This window comes from Strix aluco, chromosome 1 (genome assembly GCF_031877795.1).
Source record: "Strix aluco isolate bStrAlu1 chromosome 1, bStrAlu1.hap1, whole genome shotgun sequence".
Classification (NCBI taxonomy): Eukaryota; Metazoa; Chordata; class Aves; order Strigiformes; family Strigidae; genus Strix; species Strix aluco.
Window position 1 is genome coordinate 23,372,436 of NC_133931.1, and position 21,345 is coordinate 23,393,780.

The window sequence follows — 21,345 nt, forward strand, 5'->3', positions numbered from 1 at the left end:
TTTTACCAGATAGTCCCTAGTTGTTGCTCCTTGAAAACTAGTGAATTACCATCACTTCGTAGTCCCCTTCCCCGTGCTAGTCGCATCTCCTTCCCTGCTCGGCACCGGCTCTTCAGTGCCCCGGGTCACCCCCGCTGCCTTTCCCAGCCAGGCCGCTTCCCCTGCGGGCACCGCTTGGCGCCTAATGACCATTAATGTCACTCCCACCTTGCCCCTGGCCCTAACGAGGCTCCCAAGGCGGGGCCGACCCTCTCAGGCCCCTTTTCTGGAGGGATTTCAAATAAAAGCCGCCGCCGAGGCTGCGCCTGAGGGATCGTCCCGCCTCTGTGCCAGCGGCCCGCACCGCGGCAGCGCCCCCTGGCGCCGCGCCAGCTGCCACCCGCGCTGCCCGGCGCCTCCCTCGGCCCCGCCGCTGCCCTCAGGGGACGGGACGGCCCGGCCCGGTGTCGCCATGAAGCTGCACTTCAGCATCACCGCCGCCGAGGAGCTGCGGGAGAGGCGCGGGGGCCCCTACGTGGTGGGCGCGGGGTGGGCAGCGGGCAGCGGGCGGCGGGGGCCGGCGGGCCGGGCGCGGGTCTGACGGCGGTGTGCTTGCAGCTGTACTCGGTGTGCCTGGAGGGCTTCCTGCTCGGCAAGGCGCGGTACAGCCAGCTCCGCCGCTGGGACGCGCAGGTGAGGGCCGGCCGGGGGGTGGCGGGGCCGGGGGCACCCCGAAAAGCCTCGGTGGGGGCAGCCTGCCGGGGTGCAGGCGGCCGTCGGGCCCCGCAGCCTGGCCGGGCCCCTGGGAGGGCTGCGGAGCAGGAGGGACTCTGCTGGCACTCACAGGCCTGGTGTGGGGTGGGGGCCGCGAGTTATTTCTGCCCAAATCCGCATTAAAGCCTTCCTTCATGCTAACAGCCCAGGGGAGATGTGCCTGGTCCCAACCCGGGCCCTGTCCTCCCACCTGGCCCTTGCACCCTGCCTGGTCCCCCCGATGCTGGGCTGTCAGAGGGGCTGAGCTGCAGCTTGCGGGGCACCTGTGTTTGCAGGGTGAAATCCAGCAGCAACTGAGAGGCAAATCCAAAAAAACCCAAAAAACCAACCAACCAACCAAACAAACAAAAAAAACAGCTAAGGGATGTGGCAGAAGAGTGTGGTAAGCTGGCTTAATGGGAAACATTGGTCAAGCAGCAGCAGCTGTGGACTCAAAAGTGCCTCTTTTCCTTGGCCTCTGGGAGAGGGGTGCAACTGCTTTGCTGGGGTCTTTAATCCTATGAACAACTCTAGAAAGTGTATAGAGGTCAGTCCAGGCAAATTGCAGTCAGTTGCAGGGTTTTTTGGACAAGCCAGGGGTTAACCAGTGTTGGATCCCTTGGCCCAAATTGCCTAAACACATACCTCAGGAGTGACCCTTTCCACACAGGCAGTTACTAGGCAATTACAAAACAGCTGGAACACAATCCTGGAGTATTCCAAGGAATAGTGAGTATCAGTAATCCAAACTGAAGTGGATTATTTAGAGTGAATCTGCCAGTTTATCTCTGCTTTTGTTTTGTTGTTGTAAGGGAGCATGTGATGTTGATCTCTTCCATGGAAGCAGAGTGGCTGCCAGCCTTCTCTTTGCTAGCCTGATCTCTCTGGCTTTTGCCAGTCCTTGGCTCCAAGTGAAATCTCTCCCAGTTCTTCCGTCAGTCTAGATGCACACTGTCATCTCTGCTGAGCAGCCTTATTTTACCTCGATAATCCTATTTTAGGGCCCTGTTTGATGAACGGTTCTCTTGGTAGTGGGTTAGGTAGGTGCTCCTTCTTTTGGCAGCCTCCTTCCTGTGCGGTCAGCTGCAGTGATAGGACCACTCTGGAGCAGTTTTTCAACCAGATAATCCCAGATGGGGATCAGTCCATCTCTCCCAACTCTGTGTGAGTGCACAAACAGTTGGAGCAGCACAGCTGAAAGCAGTTGAGTTAGCAGTAGGACTGCCATGGGTAGCAATATTTGCTGCAGTGTGCTCTTGTGCCCCAGCTCTGCAATTCTTTTCCCTGTGGGAGCTCTCATAGTAATACTTTGCTTTGATTAATGGAGCATTTTGGTAACATATCTGAACTCATAAACCAGCTTATGTACTTGCTTGCTTTTTCTTTAAGGTTTACTGTTTGTTGCTCAAGAGGTTTTAACTTCATTAATGCTCTCGGCAAAATCTTTCCCTTCTCTGCGTCCTCTGTAACTGACAGTTTGCCTCTTGCTGGGCTTTACAACTTGTTAGCTGATTTTTATTTTTAATTCCTTCATTCCTGCTGTTGGTAGCTGCCATACTTGGTCTTGAAGCTTACAACTACACTGCTGTCCCTTAATTGTCTTCCCCATACTTATGTGAGGTTGCTCGTCTATAATTATTATATCCTGTTCTGCTTGTTTTGCTTGAAATACTCTATTAAGGTAGAAAAATACACACATACAAGAAGTCTTAAACTCCAGAATACAGTAATTTTACCCTCCTGACCAGATCAGACATGGTGTCCACAAAGCCCCACAGATACAGCAATTCTGTGATGGCTGCAGGATGTGAATTAGAAATAAGCTTCCCCCTTGGACAGATTTCTGTATGATTATACTTGACGGTATTTCCTGGACACTACTCTGGAGGATCTCTCTCTGACCTCTGCTGGATGTGATGCTGGACTAGTTGTGCCTCTGATCTCCTTCAGAGTGGCAATTTCTAAAGCACTGCTATTCCACCTCTATGCGCTCCTCTCCTATCTTGTGATACAAAATCAGGACACGTAACTTTTGTTTGTGATACTGTGCCTTACTGCCCCTTTTCTCTTCCTGTGTATTTTCCAGCTCCCCATCACTTTATAATCTGAGAATGCTTCTGTTTGACACTCCTAAACTCTGTTTCTTGCTGTCTCCCAGAGCAGTTGTTATCTACAAAAGGGCTGTCTGAAGGAAGCAACTGTTTAGAGGCAGTGCAGTGTAATGGAGCATATGAGGTTTTGGATACGCTGTTGAATGGGGAGGTGCAGGTATACTAACTCTGAGCAACATTTCCTTACCTCCAAACAAGATTCTCAGCCTTAAGCTGAGCACCCAAGCCAAATGGTATAGAGAGAGGTGTGAACAACCAAGAATGATATCCTAAAAGACATCTTGTTTAGGAGGGGTTGCTTAGACAGGGCTGGCAGAAATGCTGAGGAGAGCAGTGCAGCATTAGCCCTTCTCTTGTGGAGACAGGCACTTGGCTGTGAATTGCCAGAAGGTGCCTGTCTTGGTCTGAGGATTTACTCCCTTGACATTCCTCTGGGAGATGGGGGTTTGTGTTGGCTGTAAGAGGGTCCAGAGATGGCTCTGCCTTCTTCCCTTTTGCCCCTTCTTTTAGGAGCTAGAGCATTCAATTGTGGGAAACCCAGTTTTCATTCCCTCCTCTGTCCTGGGTATTTAGATATTAAGCATTAGCAGTGGGAAGGACAACTGACAGACCAGTCTCCCTTTGCTCAGGATGAACACCATAGACATTGGGCAGCGTTCCTTATTGTTTGTGCTTTCTGAACTAAGACTTGTGTAGCCATTCTCTGCAAATGACAGTGAACAACTTCAGCAGGAGTGTTGATGGCAGATGGATGTGCATTTTAAGGATCTAACCTTTGGCCCTAGATTTATACAAGGACAGCTAGGCAGTGCTCTGTACTGTAGCTGTATTCTTCTTTGGCTTTAGTTCTGTGAGGACTGCACACTGACCAGAGCACCCCCAGTAGAGCTGTGGACTCTATTCTGCTTATGGAGAGGTAAGGATCTCTTGCAAGAATATACAAGTGGCAGAGTGGGGCTAGAGATTACCTGATCAGTGGTTTGTGCACTAAAAATGTTACTGGTTTTCCTTGAAATTGAACAATTGCTGTCCCTAGTTTCCACCTTTGATGTTTGCATTTGGCTTTTCAGTTTGGCAGCTGCTTAGCACATCCTTCATATCATCATAATGAACCTAAGGAACAGATTATTCCTTGCAGTTGTTGGAGTATTCGCTAGTTTACTTCAAGGCAGTGCGTAAATAGGAAGTGTCCTCTGTAGGATTAAGAGTGAAATGCAACACTGATGGATTCTGGTCATGATGCCAGCCGCTACTGAGTCAGCAGCATCTGTGAACAACTGTTGGGAAAATAGTTTAAAAAAAAAAAATCTGTTAATCACAACAAAACAATTGGTAAAAAGGAATTAAATATAGAAAATATATTTTTGAACTTCATTTAGCCAGTCATGTACCAGAATAGTCTCATACCTTTGATTGCTTGGACAGTTTCTGCATACATATATTTTAATTTTCACATGAAACATGTTTAAGCATTTTTAATCTTAGAATGGTGTCTCCTCTTTTTTTTTAATATTCAATAAGGTAACTGAGAAGGAAATGCCCAGAGGCCTGTTTATTCTTTATATAATCCATACATAGTAGCTTTATAGTTATAATGCTGCTCTGTTTTTTTCAGGATAGCACTTTTGTTTCTGGTGCTCTGTCTGACTGCACACCTATGATGGAGCATGGCCCTGGGTGAAATAGCTTGTCTAGACAGCATAGGCAGGAGGCAGGACCTGACACCAAAAAGCAAACCTATGGGACTAGACTAAGTAGGAGATGATTAATTCTGGTCAACTACACTTTAAAACTGATGATGTCTCCTGCTGAGGAGGGGAATATTTATTGCAGAAACATGAAGAAACAGCACCAACTATGGCATGTGTCTTTACTCCCCTTTTTGGACAGATTAGCTCTTAGAGCTTAGAACTGTCATATTTAGGAAAGCTGCCCTATCTATTTTAGGTGGAAATCTTGGAGGAAAAGTACCACTTCCACCAGACTGGAACATCCTGCCTGGGGTTCTAGCACGGTCAGATTTAAGCTTGTTTTTGTGATCCAGTCTCCTGTGGGCTTTCCTGCCACTTGCTCTTGAAGCTGCCTCTGGGGTGGGGAGCTGGGAGTGGAGCTGTGCCCAGCCTTGGTGCTGGGTTGTGGGCTGTGAGGCTGGACAGGCCCAGGTGGCTACTGTGTAGTGGTGTTGGGAGCTGGGCATAGTGTCTGCAAAGAAGCTGTTTGGTCAGGCATGCCAAGGCCAAAGGATGGGAGTCCTCCCCTTGGACAGCTTGTGGAGCAGGATGGCTTGGAAGTATCTCTCTGGTCAAGGTCCAGTCAAGGGAAAACAGCAGTGCACAGGGCACCCTGGCTTGGGGCTGAGCCATGGGTCTTCTGGGGAGTGGCATTAGGTTGCAGAAACAAACCCAGAGCCTCAAAAAAATGGCTGGAAGAAGATTTTGGGTAGGGGACCCATCTCCTCTGGTGGTGTTAGCATGACAGGGCAGCAGGCAGTTGGCACCACCAGCTACAGTGTAGTTGTTGACTTGCATTTAAAATATAGCCTAGGCTGTTTGGTTTGTGAAGACAAATATTGTCTAGTTTCATTCTGCTAGAATGAAGTTTCATGCTGGTGGCTGATAGTCTGGTAGACTTACAGCACTGTACACAAATTCACACTTAAAGTTTATAGACATTTTTCTTTACTTCTCTGAGAAGTTTCTCTTCTCTGTAGCCCAAATCCTGAGGACACACAATTGCATTTCAAGAAACTTACCAAGCAGCTGGCACTGAGATGAATTAATTATTTTTTTAAGTAGGCCAGAGTCTTGGGTTGTGCAAACTGATGATAACAGACAGCAACACTTTGTGAGGGTGAGACCTCCTTGTTGTCAGTGCGGCTCTGGCTTTCTGACGTCTGGCAAATTTTTTTGCTCTATCTCCTCCGTTTGCCTGCCTGTAGAGCAGAGATAATACTTTTCAGTCCCTGGGGGAAGATCACATATGTGAAGGACTTTGAAGATAAAAAGCACTCTATACTAGCTATTACTGTTAGCTTTACATAAAACCAAAGCATGTAGTGTTATCTAACACTTTTATGCTGTGTATCTCAGAGCGATTCACGTGTATCTAATAATCAAGAACTCAGAAATAGCAGTGTGTTGTCGATGTAGGGAAAGTGGAGCTGTGAGAATATGCCTCACTCCTGTTTTAAGCCAACAGACAGGAAAAGGTATTGCTAATTCTTGCAACAGTAACTTTTTTTTTTTTTCAAGCTTCAGCTGCTGGAGTCATGTGAAAGACTTGGGCAGCTGGGCCCAGAGGGAAAATGTCATCTTTCACAGGATCTAGTGACACTAATTGCTGAATTGAATACTGGTGCTTAAAATTTAGTAATAACGTCTCAGCATACTATAGGAGTATCACTTTTATGATCAGATACCATATTGTTTTGATTTAGGTGAAGGAATTTTTCCTGGAAAACTTGCTGTATTTTGCTGTGTTTAGTAATGTGCATATTGGGAAGCTCATCCTTCTCTTGGGATAATTTGCCTATAGCAGACCATTTTTACTCTTTCAAGTGACCAGCTAATGCCCAAACCTATACTGGAAGTGTCTTATGTTATCATAAGATAATGTAATTGTGGTTCTCTAGTCCTTTCAGATCTGTTAAAAATGAGGTAGGGACAGAGACATTATACTCTTACTACTCAGCTGATACAGCTGGAGGAAGAATCAAACTTTCAGACAGCTTGTGTTCCTAAATGATTCTCTGGTGTTTTGGGTTTTTCTTTTTTTTTTTCCTAACCTTTGACAATATCAGGTTATCTGATAAAAGTTACTACCTCTCACAGACAAAATAGTAAAAGCCTCTGAGGTAGCACAGGTCAAGGGGAGAAGTTACCAGCTCTTAAAAAGTAGTTCTGTGGGTATAGAACAAACAAATCCTGTATGGACATATTGGGAAGAGAAGACATCTGTAACCATATCTTGTTTGTCCATGAGGTGTATAAGACCTAGATGATAAGGTTAATACAATGCTACTTTTCTGGCTCGGAGCAGGAGCTCAAAGTGGTAAGACTGTAAAAATGAGAAACCCATCAAAAGAGGTCGCTCACTTGGGCTGTCTTCTGGTGGCTGCCTGGGCAAAGGCTTTGCCGTTGCGCTGGGCCCTGAGGACCATCAGGGAGGTGCTGGGGTGGGTGCCCCATGCCCTTTGTAGGTCATTATGTCTCGCTGTCAAAACAAGAGAGCATTGAAAGTTCCTTGGAAACTATGAATTCTTCTTCATTGATCCGGAACTTTCCTTTGGCTGTTTTGCAGCTGAGGCAGCTTTTTGGAAGTGCCGTGCCTGCTTTCCCTCCAAAGTTTTACCTGGCAATGACCAAGTCGATGGCAGATGAGAGACAATCTCAGCTGGAGCAGTACCTTCAGAATGGTGAGCTTGGCTATAACAACCTGGCCAGCTTTTATACGTAGGCCTTAAACCTCTGAGGGTGTGTCTACATTTGTGACTGCAGGGTGCTTTACCTTCTATACTGAGCTGAATAAGGGTGTATCTAAAAGGCTGGGGCTAAGCCCTGTCTTGTCTGTTGGTTCACTGCCTCTAGAACAGCAGCATATCATATTTCTCTTATTTCTGAAGCGGCTGCCTTTTTGCAGCTTTCCCAAAATGTAAGGGCGCAGTTTCATACTAAACTTAAGCCAACTTGGCCTTCTGGTGGCAGCCTGTAGTCTGGCCGTTCTCTGTTCTTCCGGCTATGAGCTGAGCCACCCATCCCTGCTGCTTTGCAACTGCCAGAGCTGACACAGGGCCAGAGTGTGAGAGTTCATGGCTGATCGTTAAAAGAGGGAGGCAAAAAAAGACAGGCACTCGGACTGGTAGAAGTGTAATATGGAACTGGGCTCTACGTAAACCTCTTCCCTTCAAGAGTTTCCAGGCAGACTTGTGAGAATTATAACAAGGGTTTGTAGAAAAATTATATCTCAGGTGCAATGTGTTGTGTTATAAACCAGGTCTGCAGGATCCCTAGAATTCATCTTGTGAGTTTCATGTAAGCCAAGAAATAAAAAAAATATAACCATTTCACCTACCCAAAAAGAAGGGGGTGTGAGGGGATGAGCTTAAAGAGGTTTTGTAGCCTCTGGTGTCTCAGATACTTTGAGCCAAGACTTACAAAACAGACTCAAAATTAGTCTTTAAAAATCTTACTTAGTGATTATTTTATCTTTTTCACTTGAGTATTCAACAGTTCCTTTTAGTTATTGGTCATGAGTGCCCATGGAGTTATGTGGCCAGGAACCTTACTGTAGTCTTGCTTTGGAAGAACAGCAACCCTACATGTATTTTGCACTGTTCATAGCTTCAGTGATTTAACAGGCTAGTGAAGGTAGCTGTGCAGAAACCAAACAATGAGTAAAGGAGCACTGACAGTTTAACCAACAGTCATGTTGTATACATCTTGTTTTTAGACACTAGCTATGGTTCTAATCTTTTGACTAAGTTTGGTTTCCTGCCTCCCTGTTTTCCTCTTGTTTTTCAGTTACTTTGGATTCAAATATTACCCATAGTGAGGTCTTCATAGGTTTTTTCCGAAAGCTACAGCAGGTAAGTTTTGAATTTTTCAGCCAAATATTTTATTAAATGAGAGAATTGAAATATTATCCTACCTCCTGAGTTCAAGGCTTCCTTTGCTATCTTCCTTTCCTTGTGTTCTTAGCGTATTGGTCTGTCTTGTAAAGCAGCGAGTTCTGATGACAGAGTGCTCTCTGTGAAGCCTGGGTGGCAATAATAATAGTATTGCTATTGTTTTGTCCATGTACAAACTTGTTTCTCTCATGGAAAGAACTATTTGCTTTGTTTTTATATCCTGTGGCATATCTGATGAATCTTTTGCCTCTAAACAGTTCCCAGAAGAGTCTTTGTGAGAGCTCAATAGAAGGATTACACACATTCTTGGGTTTTGCAACTGTAAATGCTTTTTGGTAGTGTCAGTGCTTTGGACTGATAAGTGTATTGATGACTGCTGTGAAAATGTCATGTTCTCTTACTTGCAGCTGTAGTGATGGGCAGAATCTGTCATGTATTTGAGCTGTTGCAACCTAGATGACTTTTGAAATCCATTTTAATGTGGTCCATGACATGTATGATCTTTCTTGGCAGGCTTGGAGCCTGGATAGCTTTTGCTTGTGTCTGACTACTGCAAGGTGCTGTATGTCCCTTTTCTTCCCTTACCACCTCTCCAACTGCAGTGGTTCTTATGAGGAGAGTAGTGTTTTGGAGCAGGTGGCTGCAGTATGACTTCAACAGCATTTTCAGGGAGGGGCTGCTGCTTTAGTTTTCTGCAAAGTGCTTGGCATGCTGCTGTAACTCTACTTGCAGTGAGTTGTTCTGGAGAGAGGGGATGTTTTGAAGGACCGAGTAAGTTTTGTGACTTGAGAGGTTTTCACTTGCTATGTGTGATGAAGGTATGTAAGGGGAGTTCAGAAAGCTTTAGAAAATGGTGTGAAGAAGTTTTCCTACCAAATTCTAAAAAGGTTTTTCCTATGTACTTTGTAAATAAAAAGATACAATTCATTTACAGTCTCTTAAATTCAGACCTACTGAAGTGCTCAAGACAGGAAATGAAAAGCTCCTTTCTGATTACGGTTGGACTAGATGATCTTCAAGGTCCTTTCCAACCTAGATGATTCTGTGATTAGGCTTTTTTTCGAGAAGCAGTTTCTCTTAGTTCTGATCCAATGCCTGCTATAGCCCAGCAGACAACTCCCAGCAATTACTGCTGAGTCTTAATTAGTCTTGATGAGACTGATAACAGGTCTGCTAAAGAAAGTTAAATCCATCAGGAATGCATGCAATTTGCCCTCAAAAACTGCCAACTGACTTTCTTTGACAAAGTTCTGGCAGGAAATAACTCTTCAAAATGCCTGTTTGCAGTGTTTAAAGATGCCTTGGCATGCCAGTACTGTGGATTACTCCTAACATGCCATCAGAAATGATGTTGTATATTTAGGTTTTTCTTTACTGCAGGCCCTTTTGGTGAAGAGGGGTGACTTGATAAGTACATGGGTAATACTTACTTGATTTATGGGTTATGTATGTATGTGAGTGTGCTTATTAAGGCATGTGATGACTGTGCTGCCAAAAGCAGTTATTTTGCAGAGTTCAAGGTAGGCATTGAATTATACCTTAAATGTTAGTGTATGGTCAGTACATTTTCAAGACATAAAATTAACCCAAATTTTTGTTCCACAATATGATGGATTTTCATACATGATGTTTAGGCTTTCTGCTTGGCAAAGACAGTAGTTCTCCGGCTTTTTTTTGTTTAAAATTTAAACTTTAAATGGCTGTACTTACATAAATTACTACTTCATAATACAAATAGCAGTAGTGCTGTATGTGCTCTTTCATTACAGTAAAGAACAAACTCCTAAGAGAGATCAAATAACTGTGAAAGACAGGAGTGCATCCACTGTCATTAGCTGTGCACAGTGCCTTTAATTGGTGTAACTGATGGCTGAATAAGTATTCATTTTGGCTATTAAAGAATCTCACTCAACAAACTGGCTTTGTTGTGCATGTTCCAGTATTAGTATACTGTGACTTGTGAGATGTTTTATGGCAGAGTGACAAAATTTCTGTAAAGCATTGAAAGACATGGAATGAAGTTCATCTTTAAAGCACTTCTGTACTGTTCTTTCCTTCTCCATTGTTGAAGATGTGTAGGCAGCACTCGGCATCCTACACGTTGCTTAGGAGTGAAAACATAGTTAGGGTTTCACTGTTACTGCTACTTAGTGTTAAAACCAGGCATTACCCCAAACTTGCTCTTGTTTATGTTACATTGCAAGAGGGATGATTAATGGAAGATTCAAGAATAAAACGTCATTAAAATGATGAAATAGCATGCTCTTTTGCTGTCAATGACAGGGACTGGCTTTGAGTAGTCAGTCTTGGTTACCAGAAATGAGTTAGTGCACATCTGTACAAGCAACCTGCCAGCTAATGTGGGAGAAGTGGCAGAGGGATTGCGCTGCAGGTGGCAATGAACAGGGAGCAGTTGGCCACTTTTCTGCCACCACAGCTATTTATGGAGCACAGATCTGTCTGCAGGTAAAACTGCAGCTTTTATAGTAGAAACCTCCAGTTTTAATGGAATAAGATGGGACACCAGAGTTGAATGCGATTGCTAGGCTAGGGTTTTTTGCCAAAAAACTCTCCTGCTGAATCTTTCCACCTTCACTTCTGTCTTTCATTATGAGAGAGAGTAGAGCTGTCGTCTCAGGCAGTCTTGCTAGTGCTTGCTTCATTTTCTTGGCTTGTCTTAAAACCAGGAGTATTTAAGCTTCTAGCTGAAGATATTTGTATATGTCACTGACTAAAATAGAAGATGCAAAGGAAAAATCAAACTGAATTTAAGACCTTTTTGGTCTTTGTCCTGTGTTTTACTTCTGAATGGGGTTGTGAAGAGTGTTCCAGGACCAGCACTCTCTGGAGTGGGAGTGCTGTGCAAGGACCATGGCTTTACTGCAGCTGCCCGACAGTGTTGAACATGACTCCTCTGTGACTGCACTTGGCATTGCCCCAACCCCCAGCTATAGCACCCTGATCATATCTAAGAGAGCAAACTTTCCAAGTGGGGACAAGTCTATGCAGGTTAACCCTGCTTTCCAGGCCCCTGTTTGTGCCCAGCACCACCTTTACCTGTTGCATAGGTTGTTATGGTTTTCTCCTCATAGCAGCTGTGCTCGGGCTGTTTCCCCAGCAACCTAATCTCATGGGAGAAGTTGTCAGGGGACAGCAGGGCTCCTGACACAAGGGGAAGGAGCTTGGTACCATGGATGTTTTGCTCAAAGTGAACATTGCTGAAATAGTTACCAGTACTGTTGTGTAGCAGAGTTGAACAACCTAACCCATAACCTCCCTGCCCCTCCACTCTTCCAAACTCTGCAAACTTGATTAGTGACCAAGCTGGAGAGACAGATTATGCTGTCAGTATATGCTCCACTATCTCCAGCCCCTAAAGACAAATGGCACAGTTCTTGCAAGAAGTCATTAACAAGATGAGACCACTCTGGCCGTGTCTTCTCCTTTTTCATCAGGAGAAAGACAGCATGAGCAGGTACATACATCCCTGTCAGTCTCATTTTAATGCAACTCATCTATATCCTTGAATGTAATCTGAGATCATGGTCTCTCTCTGTATTGGGCACCATGGAGTAACATGGTGTATTCAGGGTGCAGCTGTGAGGACAGCCAGTCATTATGCATTTATGAATAAAATGGAGACATATTTCCTTGCAGCAGCAGAGGTTTGGAGTTAGTGACTAGGAGGCTGACCTTTTCCAGTCTGTGTTGCTGGTAAACAGCAACCTTTAGCATGAGCAAAAGGATTCAGGTGTTGGTGAAAGCACCAATGAAAAGTTTGAGTACTTGAGCAAATAGAGCCAACCAGTGCCAGATAACAGGCAAAAAGCAGTGTTCTTATGTGGTCCTTCATCAAAGCACTCTGATGTAAGGTGGTTTTCCTTATTGAAGAGCAAGTGTGAGGCCAAGAATTGAATACCGTAAGAGGTCTGTGGTGTGTATGGTATGGAGAGTGTAGGTAAAATGTAACCCAGAAGTCTGCAGGTGTTACCAGGAATCAAAGCTGGTCTGATCATGGGCTGCATTTTCTTGGATAGAGCCCCCGTCTCTGACCGTGCAGCCCCTGCTTCTCTGCACTCACAATGCACTTACCATTTGTGCACGTAGGGGAGGAATGCACATTGTACAAATGTGTTTGGATGTGTATGTACACAAAGAGAAGTCACGCTGAATATCTATGATTTCGGCTCTGCTCTAAAAATGTTATTTCTTTCATATCAAACTGCATTGGGTTTCTTATTTATGAACTTCTATTTCAAAAGTGCAGCTGGCCAGAAATCTGAATTTCATGTGGGAAGTTCCCATACTCAGAGACTTTTATTGTGTGCTGGCCAGGGGGGAAGGTTTCTGGCATGGGAAGTTCTGAAGCATTTTAATTCAAGGATGTCTGTTTTATTTTTGTTTCAATACTAAGATGCAATTCAGTCCCCTGACCTGCTGTTCTTTGAAAATGTGTTGTAATAAGGGCCTCCATTCTTGCCCTTTCTCCTTTTATGGCCCATGCTTCTTAGCTGAGCAACAAATCCATTGAGATCCTCTTGAGGGTTCAGATTGATGTTGATTTCTGTTAAAACAAAATCACTTAATTTTAAGCTTTCTAATGGAAAACTGGGAGGGAACTATCTATCTATATATATGTATTTGGGAGGTTTTGTTTGGGGTTTTGGTTTGTGGTTGTTTTGTTTTTTTTTTTAACAAAACTGTTCTTTTCATCAAAACCAAAAAATGAAGAAAATCCCTCACCAGCTCTGTATTATTCAGTATTCTTATATTAATGACTGACCTGTGCTTCAAGCTACTGGGGCAAGCAAGTGGGGACTAGGCAGCAGTTCTAGATATTTCAGGAGATTTTAACACGGGTAGTAGTGACAGTGTTAAGGGAAGATTAAAATAAGCAGTATTAAGGGATACAAGAGAGCGTCCAATTCTAGTTACATGGCATGTTTCCTGAATTTCAGGAGCAAAAGTGTAGGAAATGCAAAAGGTACTACTGAACATGTACTGCTGCCAAAATACAGGGTTTTTAGATGTTGGTGCCTGTTTTGAGTAGATGGGATGACGACTCTACTGCTTTTTCCAAAACTAAAATAGCAGCCTGGGAGAAGATCTGAGCTTTTCTGTCTCACTGCTGCAAATTTCTTTCAAAAGTATTCTTCTGTCCATTTTGAAAGCAGTTGGGTTGCAATGTGCACTTACTAAATGGATTATCACTAACACTGCTAAATGCTCTTCCCTTTGTGTTTGTATTAAACTTATGCTGGATTCTCTTGTGTTGTTTTAGGGACATGTCTGTATTTCTATTTCTTCACTTAACACTGCCTTCTGCCTTACAGACTGCACTGTTTCCTCCTTTTGTTTTTAATGTAAGTAAATCTTTTTGGTCTCAACAATACTTTGATAAGAGGCTAAACAAAAATATTTAGAACACTGTACAATGGAGTTTCTGGTATGGACAGTTCTGCCTTCTGGGGTAAAAGCAGGTGATAAAGGGGGAAAAACAATCCCCAAACTCAACAATTTAGGATAATTCTTAATTTTGGATTGCTGTGTCATAGCTGTATTAAGAGAACAGTAATCAAAAGTTGGAAATAAGGAAGTAGGTAATTTGTCCCCAAGACCATGAGATGAAGCTGTGCCTGTAGTTCAGTAGAGTCAAGTAATATAAATCTAAAGCAGTTTTAAAAAAAGACTGTAGAAACCACTGGTTTAAGTATTAAATGGTGATAATGCGATCATTCTGGATGGGACAGATTTCTCTAATATATCGTTTCTTGTAGATCCTCAAATTAATCTTCCTACTAGTATGTTGCATGGTGGTTTTGGAGAATTCAAACTGCTTGGGAGTAGCTTGAAAGTTTTTGAAGTGTTCTTCTTTCCCTTATGACTGCTGAGTAGTGGGGGAGGTCCCAAGTAGGGTAGGGTGCTGCAAGGTGTGGCTCCCTTGGAGTGGCAGAAGGGCAAAGTGACCTTTGTCTCTGACTCTGGGTTGCCACAGTGGACAAGGTGGCCTGTACCCCAGCTGTGAAAGTTGCAGGAGCAGCCATGAGGATCTGGCAGAAGTAGATGCATAAAGCCCTCCATGTCCTTTCCCTGTGGGAGCTTTAGCATTAGCAGCTCACACCCAGAAGCGCTTACTGTGGTGTGTGAGCTTTTGCACTTGCCTTTACCCCCCAGCACTGCTGAGTCCTGGGTAGTAAATTGGCCATATAGAGACCTGCTTGCTCCTTGGGAGTCAGTATGAGTTACGGGTCTTTATCACATTCTGCTGTTTGCATTCCATGTTTGTTCCACATTTCACATGCATTTTTATCACATGTGAAGTGTTTCATACCAAAATATCTGTGCCAAAGGCATTTGTGAGTCTCTGCTCCTTCCTATTTGAGCAAAGTAGTAAAGTACTTGGGCAAGCATAGGAGATGATCCCCGATGTAAGAGAGCAAGGGGCTTTTGTATCTTCACAGATGCAAAGTAATGCTTATTTTAATTAAGAGGAATGACTAGACTTGTCTCCTGGATAAGAAGGAAATTAGTTTGGGGATAAAGACTAAATCTGTATGGATCCCCAGAAGGACTTCAGACAGGGCATTGGTTAATGTCTTGAAGTGGTTCTCTTGTTCTTTAGTACAGGCAAACAGATGTGTAGGCATGTAGTTAGGTGAGATACTAGGTGTCAGGAAAATCCATGGGAAGTCTGCTTAAATAAGAAAGATTGCTTTGTTTTGGTTTTCCTCAAGACCCTTTTTCCCCCCACATATCATTCTACAAACTTTTGACAACATGTTCTTAATTTTTAGATGTTGTGAAAGAAAACACTTTTTGTTAGCACTTGATCTTGCCTTGAAATAACTCTTAATTAAGCCAGATTTACTGGAAAAGGTGGTCTTTCTGACCCAAAGAAGTTGCTAATCTGAGCTGAGTTAGTTAACTGGAGTCATACATCCTAGCATGTTCTCCAGGGTACCCAAAGAGGGGTAATGGAGCACACAGCATAAATGTCAGTCCTGCCACCCTGCTTTTGCTGACATCACAGGAGTTGGGAGATGCTCCTATATACAGGCACCACAAAGACTCTGCAGCAAGATACAGAGAGTACTTGAAACCTATGGGGCTCCCAGGGAGTCCTCCATATCTTCTACCAGGCTAGCAAAAATGGATACAAGAAATTAAAATTTAATGTTGCATGCAGTATGTACAGCATTTTCCTCCACTATGAATCTCAAGGGAAGTACCTCTCCTTAATTAACAAAAATGCCAGAAGGACCATTGCTGTCCTCTGATACAGGGCAGTCAACAGGAAGAGGAGCTGCAGTGATGGGTTTGTTTCCGCCACCTCATCCAGATGCATCCCTAAGAGAGTTCTTAAACTAGTCTCCATCCTCTTGAAACAAGTAACTGACTTCTCATGCATAGCAAGGTGTGGGGCTTTCTAACTTTGAGCTCAGGAACATCTTTTAGGGAAATATAGTCTTGTTATAAACCCAAAGGAGAATACCCCATTCCTGTGCACAACCTCGCTGTTAGAAATGTGTGCTTTACTTCTAGTCTGACTGCATCTATCATCAGCTGACAGCCAATGGATCTGGCTTCTGTACTTTAGTTTTCCAGATTGCAAATCACCCCTTTCATGTCTAGACATAAGACAGTTCTCTGAGGTCACTTATGTGAAACAAGTTTTCTCATTACCTAAATGCTTTCAGGTTTCTTCTTTATATCCACTCTCCATTTGTGGTGGTTTTGAACCTTGGGCACTGGCACTTTCCAGTATTCCAGTAGCAGTGCCTCTGTTATGTTAAGATACCCTGGCCTCATTATTCTCACTGGAGATTTTCCTATTTATGGGTACAGCGATGCATTTTTTTCCTTTTGGCAAGACTGTGGCTTTGAAGATTCACATGCAGCTGTTTATTCACCTCCTCTTTTTGGAGTCTCTACTTCCTAGGACAGTGACTGCGTTTTTCCTACAGACACTGAGACACTAGCTAACCTGTGCTCAACTTAACATTGAAGTGACCCTGCTCTAATTCTGCAGTATCTTCCCACTTGTTGCTCTGCATATGGGTGTTTTTTTTTGTAATCTACAAGCTTTAATGGTAATTTTAGTAACTTAGTGCTTAGTAAATAGTAACCTCAATTGTTTCTTTTACTTGAGAAAATAGGGAAATGGAGCATCAGCATCTTTGGAAGGGCTTCAGCAATATGGAAAGCAATAAACCAGTGTTCTGCTTCTTCCTAACAGGATACATTTAAGATCCAAACCCAGACAGCCTTTCTGGATGTTTACCTTGCTGATGGCAGCAATATTAGACTTGATATCCAGACGTCGGACACTGCAGAAAGAATATTAGAGGTAATGGGTTTCTAGATTTGTGTTTAAATTTTCCATTTGTGACAAGTGGGCAAAAGTGAAGATAATTTCAGTCAAGAAAGAATAAAACTCCTTTTTGAAGACATACGAGAATATCTTCTGTGGTTTTTGAGGGGTTTATTGTACCAGGGGCAAGGGGTCCGGGGCTGTTGCTGATTTTGCAGATGAGCTTTTTTGGTTCTCACATTTGTCCATAATTAACCTCTTCTTAATGTTATGTGCCCTCTGCTTCTACAGCATTTGGCTGTCAAGTTCAGGTTTCCTTCATATATGATAGAATCAGAAAATATATACTATTCCTTATGGGGACACATTCTTAATTAACTCCCCCTTTGGTTTAGTGTAATGTGGGTGAAAGTGCTTGAACACTGTAGTCAGAAACAAAGGTCTAGTCTTGGCTTATGTCTTAGCTGGTGCACTGCTACTGAAACTTAGTGTGCAGCTGATATGTCTTGCTTTTCTGCGTGCTTCTTCTTTGCTTGTTCTGTGTCCCTTGACGTTTGCTGTGAAACTGTAGGACTTTCTTTGCAGTATTGCTGCAGTTCTAGCACCTTGGCTCTGGGGTGTCTGTAACAGCTGTTGTAATACATAGAGTAAACAATTGTTAGTTGCATTTTGAAACCAGTAGCAACCAAATGTTGTTTACACAACTGGCTGGCTTGTGTTTGAAACTTTCAGCTGGGGTTCCCTTCTTATGCCAGGAGAGGAGGAGCAGCAGTCGCTCTGCATATTTTGTGTATTTGCACGTGTGTGTGCATGAGCAAGACTGAAACCTCTTCCTCAGTTGCTCCCATTTCCTAATCTTAACAGCAATAACAAAGCATACACCTGCCAGATGGATACTCTTCTTTGTCATGGGAATCTGAAATTTCCTCTGATCGTACAGAAAACTGTGTGCTGTGTTCCTGTTGTGCCTTTGCCATATGAGTCTGTGAAGGTAGCTCTCAGCTGGCCATAGGTACAAGCCAGCCTAATGTGTATTTGCTCTCCTCTGTCAAGCTGACGTGTGTTAGCCTGGCCGCAGAACACACAGTATTTGTGCACAGTTACTGTGAGTTGGGTAACACAGGGTAACCCCTTGCCAGCTTTGTTCTGCCATGGGGTTTGCACTGTCTGAGGCAGTGCTGATTCTTCCAGGAAAGGTAAGTGTCAGAGCTGGCCTTAGACCCTGCAACAGGAGATTTGTGGAGGCTGAGGGTAGGGTGGGAGATGCTGAAGGCAAAAAGTGTTGTGAGGTGGCAGGCAGTTAGGAATTTTGATTTGGGGAGGGGGAAGTAAGTGCTAATAAGGTGGAAGAAGTAAGGAGACATTTTTAGGTAGGACACTTGCACTGGGACCTTGAGTAAGGAAAGGATTTGCTAATTTACTTTTTTAAAAATTACTAATAATTCGGGCTTGATAAACTTGCTAGCTTTGCAGTGGGTCAAGGCAATTTCTAAGCCAGACAGTGTATGTTGCTTTGTATATTGTATTTATAGATGTTTAAAGTTTATGTGGCACTGTGAAGAAACAATGACATTTGAAATGCTGCAGACACCATTTCTTCTCTTGTGGTCTTAAATATGTGATAGGACTTTTAGGAATTATTTATCTTTTGTCATTGTAAATGTGCTACCACATTCACTGTTTTTTTGCAGTGTAGGTAGATTTTGCAACCATGACTCCCTAACATCCCGGTGTTCAGGCAGCATATGCCAGCTTGTGCTTTGATCCAAGAGGTAAAATAAGTCAAAATCCTACTGAATCAGAGATCTGTGTTTGACATTCCTGGGAAATGCCATATGGTACACAAGGGGTAGCATGTTGAAGCTCTGTGGCTAATTTCTTCAAGTAATTTGTGGGGATTTCTTAGCACAGAGGCGGACAGAATGAAAGGTGGTGCTGCCAATATTCACTTTTTTCTTTTGTGTTTGGACTTCTGAAACTTTTTTCCCCATTATGCCTGGTGTCTGAACTGAGTGTGAGGCAAGTGATTTTTATGCTCTGCTGCCCTCTCCGGTAACAGCTCTGATATTAACAAGTATAAGGAAAACCTTATGAATGTGTTTTTTAATTTTAACTTGGAACAATTCTTCCCAACCTATATTTAGCTTGATGTCTACTTTTTTCCATGCTTAAAAACTTGTCTGCTTTTTAAACCAGCTGCTAAGCTAGAGAAAACCCTTTTGAACTGTGGCGATGAGTGAATTTACAATGCTGTCACTGTGACACAGAGCTGGAAGTGTTTTGGGATTCGCACCCTTTGCAAGAAGACTGAAAACCGGTACTTCCACTTTATGCTCAGACAAAGAAAGTCCAGCTTCTCTGACCAAAGCATGACTCCTCTATCAGGTTGCACAATCTGCCAGATGAGCTATGATGGGAGTGTGCTCAGGGGTGGAGAGTTTTCTTACAGTTGCCACACCACTTTCCTGAGTGAATTCAGATTATGGTTACTGCTTTTAGGAATGCTTTGATAGCACTGTTCTCTTTTAGGTTATGGCTGCTTTAACTTATGCTTTGATTTTTCAGGACTTGGAACAGAACAAGACTGTTACCCCAATCTCATTCAGTGGTTTCTTTGCTTACCTCTGCCTGATTTTTCTGTCCTCACTATCCCATTGTGTAGCTGGTCCTGCAAGTAATTTCTGCATTTTCTGTTGGTTCTACTTCTGCCTTCTTTCAGAGAAGATGTAGAGGGGCCAGAGCAAGCTAAAACAATCCAAATGTCAAGATGGATAGGATTTTTCCTCCTTGTACACTGTCAATAATAAAAGCTCAGCAGAGCTCAAGTCTGCTCTTGTCAAAAGGCTTCACACAGAGTTGTAGAACCCTGCAAGTAAGACCGGTGCTTTCAGTAAAGGTGTAGGACTTTTAGATATTTCCTAGAAAAACAAGAGGACTATCAGCTTGGAAAATACACCAATTCTGTAAAAATACATATTTGTGATGCTCATGAGCAATGCTGTTAGCTCGGAGCACACAGTGCTCACTGTACAACAGGATTTGAGGATTTGTGTAGTAAAGATCTGGAATACATGGCAGATGCCTTGTGTTAGAGGATGCTTAAGTGCATGGTACAGTAGTAAACATTTTCCGTTTTATTACATTTTTATGTTCCTTTGAAACTTATGAAACTCCTCACAAATTCAAATGCTGCAATATGGGAATGGTTATATTTGCTTTTAAACGGGCAGTTAAATGGGACATAAGGGAAAATTTAAAACCAATTAAGTTACGTTAACATGTATTCAACATTTCTTCCTTATGCTAATGGATAGCTAAGCTTCTGACCTTCTTTGTTTTTAAAGGTTACGTTGTGCAGGATGGGGCTCTCAAGAGAATTAATAAAATATTTTAGCTTATTTTTCTTTCAAGATCATGATGATGGAGCTCTCTCTGGTAAGTTTTACAAGGTGCTTAACTTAGCCCTCCCTTCAATTTTTTTTTTTTTGGCTGCAGTGACTGAACCTGGAGTCTGAACAGAGCCTGCAGGAGCCTGCTCAGGCTGAAAGACCCATTCTGTCTGATAAACCCCCTCAAGCCCTCTCCCCACATGCCTTGGAAAGAGTGGTAGTGGGGAACAAAGATAGTGTGGTGCAGGGGTGAGACTTTCACATACAAATATCATGTCCCTTTCAGTTTACAAGTCAGGTAGCAACTTTACCACATGGGAACTGTTGGGTGTATCTTCTGGGTAGGCATTTAATCAGATGGCCATACCTACATAAAGCAGTTCTTAATTTACAGACCACATGTGGAGTTTAACAATGGGGCAGGAAACTCTTTTGTTATGTTTATAAACAATGTCTGTGGCTTACTTTCCTTTATATCACAACATGTTTCCTTTCTTAACTGACAGAAACTTAAGTTTAACCATGATGGTACTGAGCAAGCTGTAAATCAGGGTTGTGAGTCTCTTTATGGTCATAAAACGTGAAGGAGCTTTTATGCCTCATCGGTCTGCTGATGTCCTGCTTCCCATGTGGAAGGCTGGATCCAGGCCTGGGATGGGGATAGGCTCGGGCCACATCAGGGAAGTGAAGTCTTTGCTGTTGACTGCAGTAAAGTTAGGCATTGCAGCCTGTCTGAGTGGCCTTCACAAGTCATTTAGCTCTTTTCAGTCCTTTCATTGGCATAAAGATGTTAATGCTGTCCTGAACCTTTTCAAGATGAAGGTCCAGTAGTAAACTCAGGTTTATTCAGTGGGGTAGGAACCTTACTGTCTCTGTCTATTGCATTTATTGTTCCCCTGCCCCCTTCTCTCTGGCTGTGAAAGGTATCTCTGAGTACGCAGAATCCCTGCCTGTTGTTACATCTCAGATATATCTGGATATAACACGTGTTATACTCTTCTACAACAGTTGCAGATGGATTTATTTTTGCCTTGTATTGTGATATAATCAGACAGGAAATAGAAAAGTTTTTTTGAATTGATTACATTTCTATGCATCTTTATTTCTCACAAATACATCAAGTACAAATGTAACCCACTGTCCACTGCCAAAAAGTGTTTAGATGCTTACATGCTT

General features: G+C 43.2%; 1 protein-coding gene across 8 annotated transcripts in view; it reads left to right on the top strand.

Moving 5' to 3' along the window:
- The first annotated feature begins 417 nt into the window (after nt 1–417).
- Nucleotides 418–21,345, top strand: part of SNX31 (sorting nexin 31) — a 31,412-nt gene continuing 10,484 nt past the window's right edge. For 2 of the 8 annotated variants that reach the window (XR_012621965.1, XM_074814820.1), the window contains exons 1-6: nt 418–517; nt 598–672; nt 7,143–7,257; nt 8,363–8,427; nt 16,706–16,816; nt 20,125–20,215. Coding sequence is in view for 7 of the 8 variants with exons in the window: in XM_074814820.1 (XP_074670921.1) it covers nt 452–517; nt 598–672; nt 7,143–7,257; nt 8,363–8,427; nt 16,706–16,816; nt 20,125–20,215 (523 nt within the window). In the remaining variant the exon portion in view is untranslated. Of the gene's footprint in view, nt 529–597; nt 673–2,248; nt 3,760–4,501; nt 6,052–7,142; nt 7,258–8,362; nt 8,428–13,750; nt 13,833–16,705; nt 16,817–20,124; nt 20,216–21,345 lie in introns of those variants that run through there. The other 6 variants (XM_074814885.1, XM_074814834.1, XM_074814864.1 and 3 more) reach the window with 6 other exon arrangements.